At 55.2% G+C, this 21,395-nt stretch overlaps 2 protein-coding genes across 7 annotated transcripts in view; both read left to right on the top strand.

Annotated features, from left to right (window-relative positions):
- GARNL3 (GTPase activating Rap/RanGAP domain like 3) overlaps positions 1-8,972 on the top strand; it is a 129,022-nt gene extending 120,050 nt beyond the window's left edge. For all 4 annotated transcript variants that reach the window (XM_066367107.1, XM_066367105.1, XM_066367106.1 and 1 more), the window contains 6 exons: positions 1,348-1,455; positions 2,817-2,935; positions 4,672-4,810; positions 5,483-5,698; positions 6,866-6,992; positions 8,505-8,972. In XM_066367107.1, the coding sequence (XP_066223204.1) occupies positions 1,348-1,455; positions 2,817-2,935; positions 4,672-4,810; positions 5,483-5,698; positions 6,866-6,992; positions 8,505-8,679 (884 nt within the window). In that variant the 3' untranslated portion in view covers positions 8,680-8,972. The remainder of the gene's footprint in view (positions 1-1,347; positions 1,456-2,816; positions 2,936-4,671; positions 4,811-5,482; positions 5,699-6,865; positions 6,993-8,504) is intronic.
- Positions 8,973-11,772: 2,800 nt separating this feature from the next.
- On the top strand, positions 11,773-18,976 carry SLC2A8 (solute carrier family 2 member 8). 3 transcript variants are annotated; one of them, XM_066367112.1, is made up of 10 exons: positions 11,773-11,913; positions 12,009-12,171; positions 12,424-12,630; positions 13,749-13,848; positions 14,847-15,046; positions 15,762-15,905; positions 16,004-16,112; positions 16,779-16,952; positions 17,370-17,515; positions 18,788-18,976. In XM_066367112.1, the coding sequence occupies exons 1-10, from the start codon at positions 11,858-11,860 to the stop codon at positions 18,920-18,922; spliced, it is 1,434 nt and encodes a 477-aa protein (XP_066223209.1). In that variant the 5' UTR covers positions 11,773-11,857; the 3' UTR covers positions 18,923-18,976. The 3 variants fall into 3 exon arrangements, with proteins under 3 accessions (XP_066223209.1, XP_066223210.1, XP_066223211.1); XM_066367113.1 differs by having other exon boundaries at positions 16,779-16,960; positions 18,788-18,926; XM_066367114.1 differs by lacking the exon at positions 12,424-12,630.
- Positions 18,977-21,395: the final 2,419 nt, after the last annotated feature.

Here is a 21,395-nt window from a genome sequence, read left to right as displayed (position 1 = left end):
TTCCAGAGCAGGCTCCCTCGGGAGCTGAGTGGCCAGTGTGGGGGGGCAACGGGAGCCTCCGAGCACCCAGGGTCACAGGAGACCGTGCGGGCACAGCCGGGGAGGGCCCGCGCAGCACGTCCCGGCCACCTTCCTGAGCCTTGGCTTTCTCAGGGACCAAGGTCTTCAGCTGAGCACGAGGACCTTTTTCCAAAACAGAACTAGACTGACTCGTTAGTTTTTCTTCCCCAATAACTCACTCTGTTAAATGGAGCTCTAGGCAGTGTAACTGCTTTACAAGGCACAGTGATGACATCAAAGGAGCGCCTCAGTCCTGGTGGGGCCGGACATTCCAGAAAGATTTGACGGGCAGGCAGGAGCTTCAGGTGGGCCGTGGGCTGCTGCTGGGATGGCCCTCTGCTGTCACCACCACTCCAGCCCCATGTCACAGGCCTCCATCAGCAGCTCTTCTTCCACAGCTGCACCCCCCACACAGTGGGGACATGGCTTCAGTTCTACCAGTAGGATGGGGGGGTGACTGCTTAATGGCCACGGGGCTTTTTAGGGTGATGAAAATGTTACACAATTAGCTGTGATGTGGACAACCCTGTAAACATACCAAAATTCATTGAATTGCACACTTAAAATGGATGAGTTTTGTGGTATATAAATTGTATCTCAATAAAGCTGTTTTTAAAAAGAATTTAAACTTGTATGGCTAAAACATGATGGGCTTCGGAAATAAAAGGGGCCTCTGTTTCTACGTGAACTTCCCCCTATGAGAGGGTCAGACCCACCTGGACTTGCACTTAGAGCTTGGAGCCGGCCAGGAACAGGGTGGTTGAATTAATCTGGCTGTAATCTAATGCGGGCTCAGGTTCACCAAGGTGATCTACGCTATGGCTCCAAGTTTTCATAATAAAACGTTGGGAGGCGGAGGGGGAGTATATAGCTGTCCTGCTTGGTGACCAGTTTTGCAGGAGGATTTCCTCCATCCAAGGGCCACCATCCAGCTTTCCTCCTTCTCTGCAGTCAGGCAGACCTGAGTTCTCCCCCATGCAGTACTGGTGAGATTTTGGGCCGGGCACTTCACCTCTCCTTGCCTCAATTTTCTGATCTGTACAATGAGCATAATAATAGCATCTCCTTCATGAGGTTGTACGGATTAAACAGGATAGTGTTTTTATAAAACTCAGTGCCTGGCACATGGTAAATTCTCCCCAAGTGGCAGCTGTGATTATTGTAGTAGTTACTAACCTGAGAGTCTGTCCTCGTGACAATAGTCATACAAGCTATATTTCATTTATCTAATGACTGTGATCTAAGTATTGTCTCTAACAAAAATGAGTTGCTGTTGTTTCGTTGCAGACAGTTGCATCTATAAAAAAGTTTGTCCATTTAATGGGGGCTCTTTTCTGGTTCAACCCTCTGCGTCAGATTTCCAGTTCTGTTGGAACCAGGCTCCTTATGCGGTCGGTAAGAAAATCCCTTCCCATAACACCCTTGTCCTGAATAGAATCATCCGGAACTGTTCAATCCTGTGTGAGTGGGCTCGCTGGGCCACTGCTAAATTACTGGACATTATGTGAGCATGGGGACTCAGCGTTCTTTTTCTTCTTTAATTGATTCTATTGTTCCCCCTTGGGGCTATTGTCTTCCACTGTTCCTCCCAGTTCCCAGTGCCTGAGCATATGAGCCTTTGAGATCAATTAAATCTCAGCTTTCTGCACTGGGCTACTGTTCACTGTCCTCGCGCATCGGGGCCTCGCTCGCCTTTTTCTAAAATTCAAGAGCAAATCTCCAGTCCAAAAGCCCTGACTAACTTGGGGGAGAAGCACAAGGCGTTCAGCGTCGTTCCTGTATTATTGGAGCTTGAAAGCCTAGAATCACAGAAACTCAGGGACTTTGCCTGTCACTGAAGTGTCAGGACAGGCGTGGGGGCGCCTCGGCTTGGTGGTTCAACAGCCTGGCGAGAGTCAGATCCGAGCCGAGCATGTTCGCGTTAGGACTGTTTTCCTCAGAATGGAAGTGTGTTGAGAAGTAAACCCGGTGAGTTCTGACAGGAGAGTGGAGGAGCCCACCCGCGATCCGGAGGCGGGTCTGGCTTCATGACGCCTGAGATGCGGTGGCGGGGAAAGGGAAGGGCTGCAGTGGCTCTCCGGTTCGGTTCCACGACCCTGGAGCCATGACCCTGGGGTCCCCTGAGAGAGAAGAGGAGAAGCCCAGGAAGAGTCACCAGGGTGAAGCCAAGGAAGTGGGTGCAGTCACCACGGAGAGGGCACGGAGGGCAGCGGGAGGAGAGAGCGGCACGAAGCAGCCTCACCGAGCGACCAGGGCACTGGTGGTGTCTGGAAGTCACCATGTGTCCTAAAAACTACGCCACAAAGAGGGGCCAATCTCGGCAAACCCACTGAACCGGAGGGGCAGCGAGGGATAAGACGCAGCCCCCGCCCACCCACACGACAGGGGGACCGAGGAGTGACTGATGACAGGGAATGGAGACTGGGTACAGGCAAGGGAGGGGTGTCAGCGTGAGTGTGCATGGTATGGGGGACGTCCCACAGGACTTGGGCCCTGAGCCTTGGGAAGATGGGGTCCCAGGATGCAGCAGGGAAGATGGCGAGGCGACCTGGAGACAGTGCACGCCATTAGGAGCAGGAGCGTGGCAACAAAGGGGAGGCTCCTCTGAGAATTGGGGCACCTGCCCATGAGGAAGACGGAGCAGCCGGAAGGATGGGGGAGGTGGGAGCTAGCAGAGTGGGGAGGATGAATGTGAGGCAGCCACAGCCTCCCGGCCACAGCAGGGGCTGCGCGCCGACATGCCTGTTCCCTTGCAGTCTGCGCCTTCCCGTACCTCCTGGCCTTCACCGCTGACGCCATGGAGATCCGCCTGGTCGTGAATGGGAACCTGGTCCACACAGCGGTTGTGCCTCAGCTGCAGCTCGTGGCCTCCAGGGTGAGCAGAGTGGGGGTTCATTTCCATCAGCGGGGCTTTGGGAGCCCAAGCACCAGCAGGTGCGGGCGAGCAGGGACGCTCCTGTCATCCAGTTGGGGTGAGGATGGCAGCACCACTGTGTCAGGACGCCAGACAGGAGGTGAAAAGGCTGCAAACAGACCCATCGGTTGTTGTTCACGTGGGGCCCCTCCTTAGTCGTGTTACACTCATCTGGGGCTGGTGGCAGTTGGGGAGCACCCAGCGAAGACTGGGTAAGTGGTCACTGCTGCACTGAGGGACAGTCCCAGTCTAGAAAAGTCAGAGCTTAGGACAGCGCCTGCTTCCTTTGCCACCCTCTGCTCTCATTTTGCCTTTGAACCTCGTGACCCAGGGCTAACTGAGCAATCTAGGGTCTAGTAACAGGGTTTGAGCGAACCGAGGTAGCAGGGGAGATGACTTCCCAGGGCGTCATCTCACTGGTCCGTAGTCGGGGTTGTTCTAGTGCCCTCGCCCCAGGCAACCCACAGTCTCCCCGACCCTGCCAGACTGGGCTGGTCCCCAGCTGTGCCTTCTGTGGCACTTTCTCCACACTGACATGCGTTACATCTGGTGGTGGGGACTGCATATTTGTCTGCCTGCCCCTCTATGTGACGGTTCTGTGACAGCAGGGACTGAGCCACCTAATCACTAACACGGTAAATGTTGAACCAACCCTCCGGGAAGTTAGTGTGTGAGTGTGTTTGTGTGTGTAGATACATATATCTGTACATTAGTTAACTATATATTTTACTGATATAAAATTAAAATAGCTTACACAGTTTATGGATAAAATATACAAAGCTTTTTATCTTAAAGTCCATTTAACCATGAGCTCTTACAAAATGCTTTTGTTAATTTTTGCTGAACTCTTTATCTGTAGCCAACCTATGAGTGCAGTTCGCTCCATGATTTACTGTTGGCCTTACAGCTCAAGCCATTAAACCAAAACTCCTGTTGGCTTCAGCATTGGACTGGACACACCCGTAATTTTAATCTGGATTAGGATTTTCTTCTTCACTTTAAGTCTAGGCAATCAACAAATCGAGTTCCGATTTGTAGCTTTGCCGATTTCTGGGGTATAAACGGTCCCACTGTGGTTAATTTCAAGCTCCCATGTGACCCTGGAACTCAGTTGGGAATCGATGATCGATGCACAGGACCCATTATTAACAGTTTCTACCACTCAGTTTCTGTGCTGTAAAAACCTCAAGTAAATGTTGCAAAATTATTTGAAATAGCTGAACTTGGATATTTAGTACCTCTGTTCTTAATATAATCCACCTAAATTTAATAATGGCTGCATGTAAGGACATGTCAAGTGTCTGAAGACCGGTAGTTCTGCCTTGGTCCAAGCTGGCTGCAGCACAGCCCCGTGTGATTCTGGAGCCAGCATGTCACGGGTGGGCAGGAGCAACCACCTCCCCGCCTGTGAGTGGTCCTGACTGAGCCCTCAGATCCCTCCCAGTTCCCACACTCCTGGTACCTGAGAGTCCTGGTGGGGACGCGAGAGTTGTGCCTGTGTTTGCTGATGTGTCGATAATTAGAGAAGCGTGGGGAAGAGAATGCCCAGGACGGTGTGAGGGCCGCTCCGCCGGCCCGCCAGGGCATGGGGCCTGCGCTGCCCTCCCGCAGGACGAGCGGATGGATCCAGGGAGAACGAGGGCCGGGGGCGCGGGGTCCGCAGCGGTGCGCAGCGTCATGCCTCTCTTCCTTTCCAGTCGGATATATACTTCACAGCGGCCGCGGCAGAGAAGGAGGTCCTGTCTGGAGGCAGCTCCAGGGCGGCCAGTGCCCACAATTCTCCTCAGACACCCTCGGGCCATGACATGCCAGCGTTTCCTTCTTCCCTGGGGGAAGGTGAAGTCCAGTTTTTACTGTCTCAGTAATAGGTATTTTTAACCCATTCATTGTCAAGTATCAACATGTCATTGCCGCCTAAGGCGCTGTTTAAAGCCGTAGAAAAACTTGTATTCTGAACGCATTGGTTGCATTAAGAAACTTGATAACAGCAACAAAAATTGTTGCAATGGGGAGAAGGGAGCTGAGGGCTGGAGAGCGTGGGGCCTGCCGAGCAGTTACTCCTTCGGGGAGGTGAACAACAGAGGGTCTGATGCTGAAAGGGAATGACTGGTCCTGCGCCGTGCTTGGCTCGCCCAGCTCCTCGCTCTGCCCGCTGCGCCCCCAGCCCGGAGGCCTCTGCTGCGGCCCAGACGCCCGAACCCAGTTCTTCCCAGCACATCGGCCCTCTGTGGGCCTTGGTACCGTAAAGCCCGGGGCTCCCCCATGTGGCGCCTGTGCGGCGGGGGCCCTCTCGGCTCTCTGCTCCTGTGCAGGTGACCAGTGAGGGCACCTTGTCCACGAACACAGTGCCCACGGAACCACGGCCTTGCTCTTAATGGAACGTGGGCGATCAGCGTGCGACATCAAATCTCCCTTCATGCTCGCTGTTGAGGAGCCGGCAATTATCCTCTTGTAAATAATGCAAACTCTTCTTCATGTTCTGATGTTCTTTTCTACATCACATTTCAGGTGAAATTCAGTCAAAAAATCTGTACAAGATTCCACTCAGAAACCTGGTCGGCAGAAGCATCGAGCGGCCTCTGAAATCGCCCTTGGTCTCCAAGGTCATCACCCCGCCCACCTCCATGGGCGTGGGCATCGCGGCTGTTCCGGTCACGCACTCCTTGTCCCTGTCCCGGATGGAGATTAAAGAAATAGCAAGCAGGACCCGCAGGGAACTGTTGGGTAATGGCTCAAGCTTTTTTGTTTTCACAGTGTGTAAACATACCAGCTGGTTTTACCTTCGGATGGTCATCATCTTGAAGAGCAGTGAGTAAGGGATTCATAAGTTGTACCAAGGAGTATACTGCGCAGCCCCCTCCCCCCCCCCCCCGCCCCCGCAAAGATGTCTGGGGCTGAGTTTATTGGTGTGGAAAGCTGCCCAAACCACGGTTAAACAGGAAAATCAGCCTGTAAATAGTATGTCTAGTCTGATACTATTAAAATATAACGTGTATATGGATGATTTTCTAGAGAAGTGTCCGAAAGGGTTTGTATTCTCCAGTGCTGAAATAACACTTCATATTTGTATATCCACGTGTAAATTTACCGTGTTTGTCCGGATCCCGTGTGGCTCAGATATCACTGCCGAAGGCCCTCAGCCTGTAGGGACGTCCAGGTGTAAGACACTGTCCCGCCCTTCTCCCTCCATCTGCAGACAGGAGAACGAGCCAGGGGATCACACAGCACCGTGGTCGCTGTGAAAAGGCCAGACTGTTAGAAAGCTTTCTGCTCAGAATTATGAAAACAAAATGAGGAAAATGGACATGATATGTAAAACCGGAAGGAACCCAAATCGGGACCTCTGTGGCATAAAACTGTAAGGGCAGTAGCGTTAGCACCTGCCTGCCCTGCAGTCACGTTTCCTGAACCACAGAAGGGGGTTCCGGCCACCTGAGGACGCAGGCTTTGACACTGGCAAAGTCGGTTGGTTTGGAAGTTGGTACCTTCTACAGTGCTGCTATCTGGAACCCACTGTTCCCCATGAAAACTTGATCTCCAACCACTGTTTAACAAGCCACTGTGCTTTTCCCAAACTGACCTGAACTGAGGAGCTGGAGAATTACAGTTTCCAGTGATAGGGTTGTAGGCAATTTTATCTCCTTCATTTGACTCTGCTGAGTCTCTGTTTTTAAAATTTTTGGCAATATATATATTCTTTATAATCATGGGGGCAAAATAACCTTCCACCACCAAAAAAACCAACTTTGAAAAACTTATACTTCATCTTCTCCTGTCCTGACTCTATTCCAATAATGCACCAGTTCCCAACCAAGAAGACGAGGGCATTGTCTGTCTCTAGCAGCCCTCTGTTGGGGGCTCTCTGACCTACGATTCTCCCCTGCAATCCAGGCCTCTCCGACGACGGTGGGCCCAGGTCAGAAGGAGCACCAAAGCCCAAGTCCAAAGGCCGGAAGCGGTTAGAAGAGACCCAGGAAGGTCCCAAGCCAGAGACAGTGAGATCCACTAGCAGCGACAGGTAAAGAAAGCAGCAGCCCCAGTAGCCCCCGCTCAGGGTGGTGGCCCTTTAGGTCACAGCACTGCCACCAGGCCCTCTCTGCTGGCAGGTGATGAGCATCAGCCGCCCCTCCCCTCGGAGGCTCCCCCGAGAGCACAGCCTGTCAGGGAAGGGCCCCACAAATGCGCCACCTCACTAGCAACTCAACAAATGCTCATTGAAGTACAGTATGACACTTTTATATTTTTTCTCACCATATTTATTGACAGTTTTGTTTTTTTTAATAGAAAAGCTAAGAGTGATGGGAAAAGGCATTCCTGCAATACTTGTGGGAGGGGAAACAGCTGCCGCCTCTCTGGATGGCACTGCAGTATCTCATGAATACGTGTTGAACCCTTGTTGTCCCCGAGATCTGGGTCCCTCAAGCAACATCATGCATGCTCTATTCATTCATCCCCGGAGCCCGGGCCCTGAGCTGGGTGGTAGGGACATGGAGATGGCCTTTAGGGACCTCACCTTCTACGAAGTACAGCATCCCAGGTGACACAGAGGAGTGCAGGGTGCCACCACACACCTGAGGCAGGAGGGGTCTCAGACATCAGGAGCGGCTGAACCACGTCTGTAAAAACTCACTAGCCAGGCCAGGGGCCAGCACTCACTCATGCCTCAGCCCAGCCAACTTCCATGAGCCCTATTATGTGACAAGGCCCCTGCCCTTGTGGCCTTGACACCCTAGTGTGGAGGAACAGACACTAAACCTGTGCACAAATAAGCACATTAAATCATTTCCGGTAGTCACAACTGACAAGTGCTATAAGGCAATTTTTTTAAAAGATAAGTTATGGCAGGTAGGTTGGACAGGTCTACTCTGTGGGGGCGGCAAGGAAGGCTTCTTTGAGGCAGTGGCACCGGGCTGAGTGAGAGACACGGAGACACAGCGATGGGGGGAGGCTGCAGGGGTCAGCAGGCTTCCATAGGTAGGAACTTCCACCCTCACCCCAGGCCACGGGAGCCATGGGAGGGTTGAGGCAGAGTGTCATCCCAACGGGCACTTGAGAAAGATAAATAGTGCCTCACAGACACCTCCAGCGTGCCACGACGGGCCTTTCACACACCCCTCCCCCCACAGGCCTGGCCTGTGCTGGCGCAGTGGATAGAGCGTCAACCTGGAATGCTGAGGTCGCTGGTTCAAAACCCTGGGCCTGCCTGGTCAAGGCACATATGGGAGTTGATGCTGCCTACTCCTCCCCCCTTCTCTCTCTCTCTCTCTCTCTCTCTCTCTCTCTCCTCTCTCTCTCTCTCTAAAAATGAATAAATAAAATTTTAAAAAAATGGTTTAAAATAAATAAAACACACCAATCCATGAGGTAGGGCTGTTGAACGGCAGGCACTAAGCCCTGTTGGGGTGGGGGTGGCTCCCGCATGGCCCCATCTTCACTGCGAGTGGGGGGCAGACTTAGGAGCACAAAGGAGCAGGAAGGGCGGGAAACTCAGCCCAGATCAGTGCGGTTCCCAGCGACTTCTCTCTCCTAGGATCACATCAGGCTCCTTGGAAAGTCCAACCGCTGAAGCCAATCCTGACAGGCAGTGCCAGGCCACAGGCTCTGACCCGGACCCGGGGGCAGCCGGAGAAGGCAGCCCCGTGTGGGGCAGCAGCCCCTTCCAGCTCACTGCTTCCTCGGACGAAGACGTTATTGACTTGAAGTAAACAGAGTCTGAATCAAGTTTGCCACGTTTAATTTTCTTATGGAGTTTATACTCTTTAACCAGTTCTGACATCCTTTCTCAACAAAATGTGGCTTTTAGCCTGTCCGTGATCTATTGGACCAAACCCCTTCTGCACTCTTGGCCAGTTTGGGTCACTCTCTAGTGTCCAGTGCCATCATTCTTGACCTCTGTTTCTTTCTGTTCAGGAACCATCAGTCCCCTTGTAATACAGGTGGTAGATTTCATTAAGGTTTTAGATTGAAACTTTGAATAAATCAAAAATGTTCATTCTTACTTATGGTAGCCTTCTCTTATATTTTATATACTTAGATGGGAAAATTATTTTTTCTGTTGGTTTTATGTCACATAATGTGTTTCTTTTATGAAGAAAAGCCACTGCTTTTAAAATGTATTATAAATAAGTTTTCTTCTTTCACCTTTGGCCCCTTAACTGTTTCAGGTCACTGTGTTTGGAACTAGCTCTGTTCCTGCCCGTAGACTCTTAAGAAAAGTGAACGGTTAGGACTTAGAAGCTTCTGTTTCTTCCTCCTTGTGTCTCCCAAAAAATAATGTGAAGGAAGGAGCTGGTTAAGAGTCTTAAAATTATTTTGTTTGGTGTTATTGTTACTCCAGCCAGGACAGAACAAAGGGGGAAATCTAGTTTCACTGTAAAAAATGTAATGTGTGAAGAAGGTAATGGACCTCTGGATTTAATCTGACGATTCCATTTTATTCTCTCCTCTCACCTGTATCAGAAGAAACTTTAAATCATTTCCTGTTAAAGCGGTTCTAAATCATTTCCTGTTAAAGCGGTTCTGGGTTCTTCGCGGTCTTCTCCGCAAGTGCAGAGAGCTGTGTGTGACTTGACCTCGATCTGACAGAAGCTTGGATCCCGCCTCCTCAGGGGCTTTGCACACTGTGGGGAGAGCTCCCTCCGTCTGTTGCACTAATGGTTCAACATGATGATGAACCCAGCCTGAAGGAAACAGAGACAGTGTATGTTAGGGAGGCCCAGGTGGTGCGTTGACAACCCCGTGTCCTCTTGTGGTCTTCGCAGCATTCAGCATTCCCATTCTGCCTTTGTCTTTTGTTAATGCCCTTTTCACATACAGGGGGAAACATTCCATTCCATCCAGTATCTCAACCTCACCAAAAGTTTTGTGAATTAAGTTTTATTATTTTTTGCTTTTCAAATAAGGACACTAAGGCTCATAAAGGGGCAGTGATTTGAACCTGTGAGTTCTCTGACCCCAGAGCTGGACTCTCTCCTTTGTCCACCCCACAGAGCCAGGCTGAGTGATTTGTCAATTGGGACTGGCTGATGGTTTTTCAGGTTAAACTAATTTGTGAGCTTTATGAGCTTGTGTGTCCTTCCCTGTCATCTTTTTTTCCTGCAGTTTCTTCCCTCACTGGAATAGAAAAACAAAGGATCATTTTCCAAAAGATTGGCAGTATCAGAGTCACCCCGTGATTTGACAAAAGTCATAGATCTGAAGAATGGATGTAGAAAGGGCACTCAGACAGAGGGTGCTTGGCTTAGAAAGGGGTCAGGAGAGTGCTCTGGCAACAATGTCTGCTTACAGTAGTCAGGAAGTGAACACTGCACCCTCATGGGGAGGGAGACCACCAGTCAGAGGGCGGGAGCGGGTTTATAGGGGCCAGTGGCTCACACACCCCACTGGCTGAGTTACAAAATAAACTGTCAACTGAGCAGTTTACCCATGGAGTTTGAGTCATTCATCCACTCTGCAAATACCAAGTGCTCTCTGGAGAAGGCGGTCATGTGCATTGGGGGCAGTGGCAGGGGATAGCAATAAACAGGTGATCACAAAGCTGTGATAAGAATTTGTAACTGGAGCACAAGATGCCCTATAAGCACAGAGGGCAAGTTGCTTATCTTTAAAGATAATAGATGACTGCACTAGGTCAAAAAAAACTGTCATGATCATATCCACTAGCATTTGGGTGCTTCGCATATGCTTGGTGTTTGTGTACATTGACCCTAATCAAAACACTGTTCTAGGAAGACAGATTCTGTCATCGCTGCTTAGAGGAAACACAGGCCCAGAGAAAGATAAGAAACTAAGCCTCTTATACACATCCCTGGTTCTGTCCAGAATTATGCAGCACTCCCCTACAGCTGCCTGCACCCAGAGTGCTGGGTACAAACGGCAGGATTCCTTTGAACCCTGCCCTCATCATCATCACCTCCAGTAGTGACATGTAGACAGGCTGGCTACTAACATCCGCAGGGGACCCAAAATTAGGAAGTATTTGGATTAAAATTCAAGATCAGGGTTACATGTGAAGTGAAACTGAACAGGGAGCTGGAGCTCACCACTTAAGCCCATAATCAGTCACACATGCGGCACTGGGGACGCCGCCCAGCACTGGTTCCCAGCACCTGGAAGGCCTAGTGGTCGTGGGCTCTGTCGCCATCAGCAATCTGAGGGCTCCAAGTGGTGACACCCCACCCCACCCCCCCAGCCCCCCGCAGCCCAGCTAGAGCTCCGGGCCAGGCTCTGCGTCTGAAAGGAGTGACACGACAGTCATTTGGATAACTCCAGCCCTGCGGCTCTAGGTGGCCAGAGCAGGGCAGCCGAAGGGTCTGGGTTCCTCCAACTAAAATGCCAGAGCAGCAGTTAACGCGGAGCATAACCACAGACAGAACTACGAAAGGACTGTGTCAGCCACCCAGAGTGGGGACGGAAAGTTTTGGGAGGTGGCCCACGTGTTCCGCCTTCGCCCGGCTCCTAGCCCCATTGGTTGAAGCTAGATCCCTGCAGCCTCACTGGTCGGCTCGGCTAGCAGTTGTTTTACCCACCTGGCTCGCACCACACTCCTATTGGATGACTGTGCTCAAGACACTGGCCTCTTTAGGCAGAGCCGGCCAATGGGCGTCTCTGGGAGGCTCTGGGACGGCAACGCGAGTGGGTGTAGGAGCAGCCAATGGGAACGCAAAGCACGGTTAGCGTCTGCGCTGAGATCCGCCCTTCCAATCAAAGAAGACCAATGGAACTAAACAGCCGGTCGGCAAAGTTCGCTGGAACCGCCCCTGGGACAGAGCTATCCAATGTATACGAGGGGCGGAGTTTGCATCAGGGCCGGGGCGGACAGCAGTTGCGGTACCCGTAGCGGTTTAGGTGTCAGAGCGGACCCAGCAAGCGTTGGCCGTGGACATGACGCCTTTGGACCGGGAGGAGACCCAGCAGCTCCTGCGGCCGCCCGGTAGCGGGTGAGCGGGCAGGGGGAACCTGGGCCCGGGGCGCGGCCTCGCCCCTCTCGCTGAGCGCATGCCGGCGCCGCTCACCGACCGCCTTATCACCGCAGCGTTCCCCGCGGCCGCCGCGTCTTCCTCGCCGCCTTCGCGGCCGCCTTGGGCCCGCTCAGCTTCGGCTTCGCGCTTGGCTACAGCTCCCCGGCCATCCCAAGCCTGCGGCGCGCCGCGCCCCCGGCCCCACGCCTCGACGCCGCCGCCGCCTCCTGGTTCGGGGTGAGACCTCGGGCTGGGACACCACTCCTCCGACTCCTAAGACGGGAGCCCATCCCTTCGGACATGCAGTGGGACCCTCCCCCTTCCTTGCTTCGGGCGGGCACTGAGACGTCCAGGTTCCCCTGCTGGGGTCACTCTCTCCCCGACCAGGGACCCAGTCCCCTTCCCTCTGAGATTGTAGGGGGTGAGGTGCAGGGCGAGGAAGGTCCGCGACCCCCGAGCGCCCCCTCCTGAGCTGCGGATCGCCCTCAGGCCACCGTGACCCTGGGCGCCGCGGCGGGAGGCGTGCTGGGCGGCTGGCTGGTGGACCGCGTCGGGCGCAAGCTGAGCCTCCTGCTCTGCACGTTGCCCTTCGTGACTGGCTTTGCCGTCATCACCGCGGCCCAGGACGTGTGGATGCTGCTCGGGGGCCGTCTCCTCACCGGCCTCGCCTGCGGCATTGCGTCGCTGGTGGCCCCGGTGAGTGCCCCTTAGCATCGCATCCTGGGACCCAATGAAAAGAACCACCTTGGGGCGTGGTTCTCCCCGCGGCCTCTTGGGTAGCCCGTCTCTGCTTTATCTCCCTTACCTGCCAGTGGGCCTCGGGAAGCGCTGCTGTTCTTAGCCCCGTTTGCAGATGACTGAGTTTCAGAAAGGTGAACTCCTTAGGCTCAACCACTCAGTGGTGAAGCAATTACCCACAATTGTGCGACTTAACCTGGTCTCCCTTTTGCTCTACAAACAAGATGGCATCTATGGAGGGTCAACAGAAGCCTTACAAGTATGGCTTGGATCCCTCTTGTCATCCAGACCCCTCACTGACTACGGTATAGCAGGAAAAGCCTGCCTGCTTTGTCCTGGGGGCAAGGGCTGCTGCCACCTGCCACTCTACTTCACTGCTCACACACCAGCGCTCCCGCTGCTTCCCTGCTTCTCTCTGCCACCTGCTGACCCAGCACCGTCCCAGCTGACCCTGGAGCTGTACACACCTGGGCGACCTCCCGCACAGAGTGTCTCTCTGGGCCCCAGTTCCCTCCCCTGTGAGGTAGGAGTGACAGGTTAGCTCACACAGGGGGTGAGGAATTGGAGAGACCCTGCGCCTAAGCCCTGTCATGGCTCATGAAGGACTTGGGCCGTGGCTGGGTGACCAGTGAACTGCTCTGGCCGTGGGTTGGATAGTCACACACACAACAGCCTGGTGGCGACTGAAAGCGGAGGCTCAGGACCCTCTCTGGTTATCCCTTTGCACCTGCCACTCCTTTCACCTGCCTTTGCTGGGCCGCTGGGTTGGATTTGATGTTTTGGGCTTTTTACTGGACAAAAAAACCACACCTAAGTCATGAGCGTAGGGTACGGAGTAGCCCAGAAGTGGGAGTGAGGCCTGTCTGGCCCCTGAGCCCAGTCGCTGGTAGCCACTGAGGCAGAGTCTCTGCTTTAACTCCGGGAGCACCGTGCCAGCAGCCCGGGTGGCCCTGCAGCCAGGGCTTAATCCCCTTGAAACACCCTGCAGATCACTTGGTGGTGTGAGGAGGGCTCTGACCTGGGGCTTGCGGTTAGGGGCCCGCCAGGCCTGCATCTCTTCTCTGAATCGCTGGCAGGTCTACATCTCCGAAATTGCCTACCCGCAAGTGCGGGGGCTGCTCGGCTCCTGTGTGCAGCTGATGGTCGTCACAGGCATCTTCCTGGCCTACCTGGCAGGTACAGCCTTCACACTATCTCTTTGGATGCCTGTTAATGGTCGGGTGGCCACTTTACAGATACAGAAACGGAAGTTCTGAGAGGTCACAGGAGTTGTCTGAGGTCACGGAGCCAGTGCCCAAGGTGCTAGGTTCCCAGATTCCTTCCCTGAGACCCTGTGACTAAGTTTCCAAAAGAGCTGAAGAAGGTGATGTCCTTGTTTTCCTAGGGAAGGAGCCCATTCTGAGGGTCCGGGGCGGGGGGAGGTGACTGGTTAGGGCAGTACCTCACTGTGCAGTAACAAACTGAGGATTCCAGGAGCGGGTGGGGCACCCCAAAAACCTTTAGCCCAGGAGCTCAGAGGGTCCAAGCACGTCTCCCTCAGAAATATCAGTACTGCATTTGCAGGGTGAAAGAGGCGGCTTCTAGGGGACCTGTGGGTCAGAGCAGGAACGGCGCTGGAGGCAGCCATGTTTTCACCAGAACTGGGGTAGAAAGACGGCAGGCTTGTTATGTGACAGTCCCAGGCTGGGAGAGGACCTCTGCCGCTCACTGGCTCTGTGGCCCTCTCACCCAGGCCCTGGGAGTCTTGCTTTCCCTGTCTTAAGTAGAGCTAACCCCACCTGGCCCAAGGCTGTTGAGAGTTTAAATTCAGTAACACACAGGAAGTGCCTGGCAGCAGGCCCCAAAGGAGAGTCGTCAAGGGACCGGCTGAGAACCACAGGGAGGGAAGGGGCTTGGGAGCTCTTGGGCCTGATGGGCGTGGCAGGGCCTGGGCCACATGCCCTGCAGGACTTGAGAATGGTCGACATGCAGGTTCGTGGTCTTTCATTTTTACCCACTTACCATGCTGACTCTAATTCAGAGTCCTGCCAGCAGGCTGGCTGCTGTGGGGGCCCCGCACTGTGCCAACGCCCTGTGTGTACAGACACTGACATCTGGGACAGACATGTGGGTATCAATACGCCCGCAGACTTCTCTCCACTCATCATAACCTGCACCTTCAATGACCCATCCAGGCTCGGTGCTGCAGTGGCGCTGGCTGGCCGTGCTGGGCTGTGTGCCCCCCTCCTTCATGCTGCTGCTCATGTGCTGCATGCCTGAGACCCCGCGCTACCTGCTCACTCGGCACAAGCACCAGGAAGCCCTGGCCGCCGCGCAGTTCCTGTGGGGCTCCGAGCAGGGCTGGGAAGAGCCCCCTGTCGGGGAAGATCACCAGGTGAGGGGTTGGGAGGTAGCTGAGGGAGGGGCTCACTGAGGTAGCACCCCTTTGCAGCTAGGGAGGCCCGCATGGCCCATTCCCAAGGCTGTGCATACGCATGCATGTGTCCGGATAGGGGCTAGTATGGTCCTGTGGTCCAGCAAGCAAAGGCCTGCTCGAACCACTCCTTGCTGGCCCCTAGCCCTGGAGATCACTGGGAAAGCCCGAACCTTGATCCTATTGAAGAGAAAGGCCAGCCAAGTCCAAGGGACATGCAAAGCAGACTTGAGGACCTGGATTTTCATCTGGGGGGCTATATTCCAGGGATGAGAGTCATCCTTACCTGCTGCAGGACTGGCCCACTGCTAGGCCTCAGTTCTTCATGTAAAACAGGAGTCTTGGCACACGCCTAGTGGTGGTGGCGGTGGAGGAGGAGAGGATTCGCTGGGGTGGGGGTTGGCGCTGGCCTGGGCCGAGGATGGAGGGATTCCAGACCCTCAGCTCTTTGCCCGTGTGTTCTCTTTGTGGCTTCCCAAACAAATCAGTAAGGATCTGTCACCTACAAATGGGGAAGCTGTCGTGATGCAAAGACCTGTCTGGGGACCCGTGGTCTAGATGGGGCCATGACAGGAAGCTGAGGCTCCTTCCCTCCACCAGGCCCTCAGGTGGCGGGCTCAGAGCTGGGCACCCGCAGGAGGGCGGGGAAGCACTGACGCCCGTTTGTGTCACGCAGGGCTTCCACCTGGCCCAGCTGAGGCGTCCTGGCATCTACAAGCCCTTCATCATCGGCGTTGCACTGATGGTCTTCCAGCAGCTGTCGGGGATCAATGCTGTCATGTTCTATGCAGAAACCATCTTTGAGGAGGCCAAGTTCAAGGTAGAGAGGCCTCTGCCCCAGCTTGCCTCATCCAGATGCCACATAGTGGGCCCTGGGCCCCAGGTCTTTGCCTGACCTGCCTCTGCCCGTCTCTGCAGGACAGCAGCCTGGCCTCAGTCATCGTGGGCGTCATCCAGGTGCTGTTCACGGCTGTGGCGGCCCTTGTCATGGACAGAGCTGGGCGGAGGCTGCTTCTGACCTTGTCAGGTGAGGCCTGAGGGCCCAGGCCCAGCTTCCCACTGCCGGCTGGGCAGCCTCCGTCGAGGCCACTGCCTTGTGCGGGGAGGGGGACAGCGACCCCGAGAACAAGCCTGAGACCTAGCAGGGCGCTCACTGAGTGCTCGCTGCAAACCAGGCCTGCACACAGCGTCGGCGCGTCACCCCTTAACCTTTGCGATGACCCCACAAAGAAAGCACCCTCCGGACGCCGGGTCCATGCGGAAACTGGGGCCTGGAGTTGAAGTAACTCAGAAGCTTGAGGTCTTTGGGGGCAAGTGACTTTACCTCTCTGACCCTCGACCTCCCCTCTGAAATGGCGGAGAGCAAGCCGTCATCAGAGGCAGGCATGGTGCGCCCACACATGTGCTGTGGTGCACAGGCACCTGGTGCCGTGGGGAAGACAGGTCCCCACAGAGCTGCTGCCGCCGCCACCCCTCCCCCAGCTCAGGCCGGGTCTCTGCTGCCAGAAGCTCCGTGGAGCTTGTGGGGTCCGCCAGGGCTGGCAGGGCCGGGCTGGGGGATGCTGCCTTGCTTGGCGGTGTCCAGGCCACATTGCTGTGGCCACGCTGGTCTGAGACTCCTGCCCCGGGAGCTACTTCCAGGCTATGGGCTGCTTCCCCCAGCGCCCTGGCCACCACCGCCCTCTGCCTGCAGGTGTGGTCATGGTGTTCAGCACCAGTGCCTTTGGTGCCTACTTCAAGCTGACCCACGGTGGCCCCAGCAACTCCTCCCACGTGGACGTCCTGGTGCCCGTCACCATGGAGCCCGCCGATGCCAGTGTGGGGCTGGCCTGGTTGGCGGTGGGCAGTGTGTGCCTCTTCATCGCCGGTGAGGAGGCGCCTGTGAGGAGGAGGGGGGGGGGCTGATGGGGACTCCCTGTCACTGCAGGGTTCCTGTGGCCCCCACAGAATCGAGGCCTGGCCTCACCTGTCCACTCAGGTTCCAACTCTGCGTTCCTCGCTCTGACCCTGTGCCAAGCACCACGCTAAGCCCTCTGCTCTCACTGAACCCCCACTCAGTGCGCTGAGGAGGCCCGTGTGGTTGCAGTCTGTGGAGGAAGGACCCTAGTGGAAGTGAAGGGCTGGCCTCAGACCTCGCGCACAAAGGCACTGAGCTGGTGGGCCCTGCCTGGAACCCAGGCCCACTCCGCCATGCCGGGCAGCCCAGCGAGGCTCCAGCCCCGGGTCTGCTGCCGGCCGGGGAGTCCGAGCCCGGTGGCTTCTGACACCTGTGTCGCTCCCACAGGCTTTGCTGTGGGCTGGGGGCCCATCCCCTGGCTCCTCATGTCTGAGATCTTCCCTCTGCACGTCAAGGGCGTGGCCACTGGCGTCTGCGTCCTCACCAACTGGCTCATGGCCTTTCTGGTGACAATCGAGTTCAGCAACCTCATGGTGAGTCCAGGCCCTGCTGGCCCCCATCTCGCGTGGTCAGCCCGGAAGCCCTCTTAGAACTGCTCTCGTTGCAGAAGCTCGGGCTCAGGGGCCTGTGTGCCGGCTGAGGCCTCCCCTCCTGGGACAGCAGCCTTGGTCAGGGGGGCGGCACACGGGCCAGGGCAGGTGGGGACCCCAGGCTGACCCCTGGGAGCTCGCAGGCTGTCTCGGTGGAGGACGCTGTGGACACAGGTTGGGAAGGGGGGCTCTGTGGAAGACTGGCTCTGGAGTCGACAGACCTGGGCCCAGTCCTGCTGGCCTTTCCCTGCTGTGTGATCTTGAGTGTGCTGCTTACCTTCTCTGAACAAGCTTACTTGACTGAAAATCGGGAGGGTGACATACCTTTCTCTTAGGGTGATGGGAACATCAGTTTAGTTCAACATTTTGCTACCTTCTCATGGATGGACTGACCGACATGGCCCCTGCCTCAGGGGGTCCCAGCCAACGGGGGCACGGTGTGGGAGCAGACAGACCGCGTCTGTTCACTCATCATTCCCCAGGTCTCCTGGTACCTAGCACGTCCAGGCTTGTTCACAGCGCCAGGGACAGCGAGGAATGAGACGGGCAGGGTCCCCTTTCTGACAATGACTGGGACGGCAGTGGACAGTAGAGGAAGAATGAGCCGCGGGAGACTGACTGGGGTCAGGGGAGGCAGGTCAGGAGAGGCGTGGCTGCCCAGGGCTGGCTGAGAGTCTGCCCAGAGCGCGGCCCACGCAGGCAACACTCCCTGGGGAAAAACTGCTGAGAAGGGAGGTCGCTGGGCTGGGCTGGGCTGGGAGGGTGGACAGGCTCTGGCCAAGGAGCTGCTCACTCCCTCCACACCTGAGGGCCCTGCGTGTCCGCGTGCGCTCAGACTGCCCCACCTGAACCTGCTGAGCCCCATTCCCTCCGGACCAAGAAGACAGACTCTTGAGGGCGGGGCCCCGGGGCAGGGTCACAGCTAAGTGTAGAGGGTGGTCTGTAGGCTCTGGACCCAGACCCTGGGCGTGAGAACCCGCTGTCACTTGATGGTGCATCTCTGACCTGGGGACAGTCACTTCATTACGGTGAGCCTCAGCTTCCCCAGCAGACAATATCCACACCGTGGGCAGTACTCAGCCCAGACTTCTGGATGATGTCCCAGACCCTCCTCCACTGGCCCGAGGCTGGATGGGGCAGGCCAGGGCCTGGGCTCATGCGCACGGGAGGGCCGCTGACCCTCACCATGGTCACTGTGGCTGTCCCTCTCCGCAGGGGATGCTGAGGCCCTACGGCACTTTCTGGCTCGCCTCTGCCTTCTGTGTCACCAGTGTCCTTTTCACTCTGTTCTGCGTTCCCGAGACCAAGGGGAAGACTTTGGAGCAAATCACAGCCCATTTTGAGGGGTGATGACAGCCCCTTCCCAGGAGTGGCTGGGCTGATTTGGGCTTCAGAGGGGACAGAACCTGCATCAGCCAGAACCTGGAGCCCCTAGCTGCCCCCAGGGAGCGAGGACCCAGGACCGCAGGCCTTCGCAGCCTTGGCCCCCGGACCCCCCTTCCTGCCCAGCTCTCTACAGCCCCACGAGCCACGGGCACCACCCAGGTCCAGTTCCCGCCACTGCCGTGGGACTGGGGATGGAGGACGTCTCGGAGGGTCTTCGCTGCGCGGTGGCCTGTCCCCACACGCCGTCTCCACTGTGACACGAGCAGGAGCGCAGGAGGGAGACTCGGCTCCTGGAGGAGCTGCTTTGGAGGCTGGGTGGTGGCCCGTGGTCTCCTCACGGGGCTGCATCATCGGGAAGGCACTTTGCCAAATAAAGACTTGACTTGGAAAATCAGGTCATGGCGTCTCTGTGAGCCACAGCTTGAGAAGGGCATCTTCCTATCCCTTCCGTGAACCAGCCTTGCTAAGAACATTGTGGGTTTACTTCTCATTCCAGACCTGCTCTGCTCCCATCCTGGGCTGTGCGGCCCCCGTGCGCCCCCGCAGGAGCTTCTGTGAACCACCATGTGGCCGGGGAGTGGGGCGTGGTCCCGGGCAGAGCGGCGGGGAGAGCAGGAGCCCAGGGCCGGTTCTGGAAGATCCTGCAGCAGCTGCTCTGATTTCAGTAAAATGTACCAAGTAGGACACAGGACAGCCCTCAGCTTTCACAAAGTCCTACTTCCTGGGGCCTTCCAGAAGCAGGGTGGTGTCCAAGAGCACGCTCGTCTTCCATGGCACTGACTGCGTGTCTGCACTGTCGTTGGTGCTGCAGGCGGGCTGCTGATTGGGTTGAGAACCACGCTGTAATGTTGGATGGAGCATTCTACAAATGCCAGTTAGTTTACCGGCATGGTTCGGGTCTCCTGTGTCTGCCTATCTTCTGTCCACGTGTTCTATTGGTCATGGAGAGCGGCCGAAAGCGCCTCCATCTCTCTCTCTCTCTCTCTCTCTCTCTCTCTCTCTCTCTCTCACACACACACACACACACACACACACACACACACACACACACGGGCATTCCTCTGAGGCCGAAAGCGCCTCCATCTCTCTCTCTCTCTCTCTCTCTCTCTCTCTCTCTCTCTCACACACACACACACACACACACACACACACACACACACGGGCATTCCTCTTGCGCTGCTATGGCTTTTGCTTCAGGCACCTGGAAGCTATGTTAGCAGGTGTGGCACACTTAGGACTGCTACGTTCTCCTGATTGGTTTGTCCTTTATCATCATGAAGGGACCTTTTTTCCTGGTACTGGGCCTTGTCTGAGGTCTGCTCTGTCTGGTAACCATCCCACTTGGTTTCGGTTGGTGTTTCGACAATTATTTTGTTCACATCTTTTTTTTAATACATTTTTAAAGATTTTATTTATTTCAGCGGGTGGGGGGAGGAGAGAGAGAGAGAAGGGGGGAGGAGCAGGAAGCATCAACTCCCATATGTGCCTTGACCAGGCAAGCCCAGGGTTTCGAACCAGCAACCTCAGCATTTCCAGGTCAACGCTTTATCCATTGCGCCACCACAGGTCAGGCCACTTTTCTGTTTAATGGGATGCTGTTTGGGTTTCCCTGAGGATTAGTACTTTCATTTTTAAAATGAACATTTTCAAGGCATATTTATATATTATAAAATTCAATAATTGTTGGTATAAAATTTGATGACTTAGGTCAAAGCTATACAGCTGTGAACCCACCACACAGTCAAGACAGGACATTCTCATCACTTCAGAATGTCCCCTCATGTCCCTCTGCAGTCAGTTACCACCTGCAGCTGTGGCCCTGGCACCCATGGATGTGTTCTGTGCCTGTAAGTATTGCTTTTCTAGACTTTCATAAGAGGGACTGATACAGTTTGCAGTCCTTCGAGTCTGGCCTCTGGCACAGCAGACTGTATTTTAGACTCACCGTGCTGTGTGCACCAAGAGTGTTCGTTTACTGTTGAGTAGTAATCTGTTGGACATTTGGGCTCGTCCCGGCTTTGACTGTGATGAATAAAGTTGCTGTAAACATGTGTGTACAAGTTCTGTGTAGAGTGGAACTGCTGGGTCACACATTAAGTTTGACTGTTTTAAGAGACTGCCAAGCTATTTTCCAAAGTGGCTGTGCCGTTCGCCGTTCCCACCAGCAGGGTACGGAGTTCCTCCCCTCTGCACCCTCAGCGGGAGTCCGGACGCACTGTTATAAATAACACCTTTTACACAGAAACCTCAAAAGCCTTCTGCTCCTCTCTGGTTTCCTGCGCAATCACTTGATCGGGCTGTTTATTTGGTCCTTCTCTTTTATGCTGCTGCTTTTTCTCAAATGTTTCGTCAACTTCGGTCGTCCACATTTAGCATTGAAGAAATAGGGGATTAACTGTCGCTGATGTACCCCCCTCGGTTCTGTTATGGATTGATC

This window comes from Saccopteryx leptura, chromosome 2 (assembly GCF_036850995.1).
Source record: "Saccopteryx leptura isolate mSacLep1 chromosome 2, mSacLep1_pri_phased_curated, whole genome shotgun sequence".
In the NCBI taxonomy this organism is placed as follows: Eukaryota; Metazoa; Chordata; class Mammalia; order Chiroptera; family Emballonuridae; genus Saccopteryx; species Saccopteryx leptura.
The sequence above is the reverse complement of the archived record's forward strand: the minus strand, read 5'-3'. Positions and strand labels throughout refer to the sequence as shown.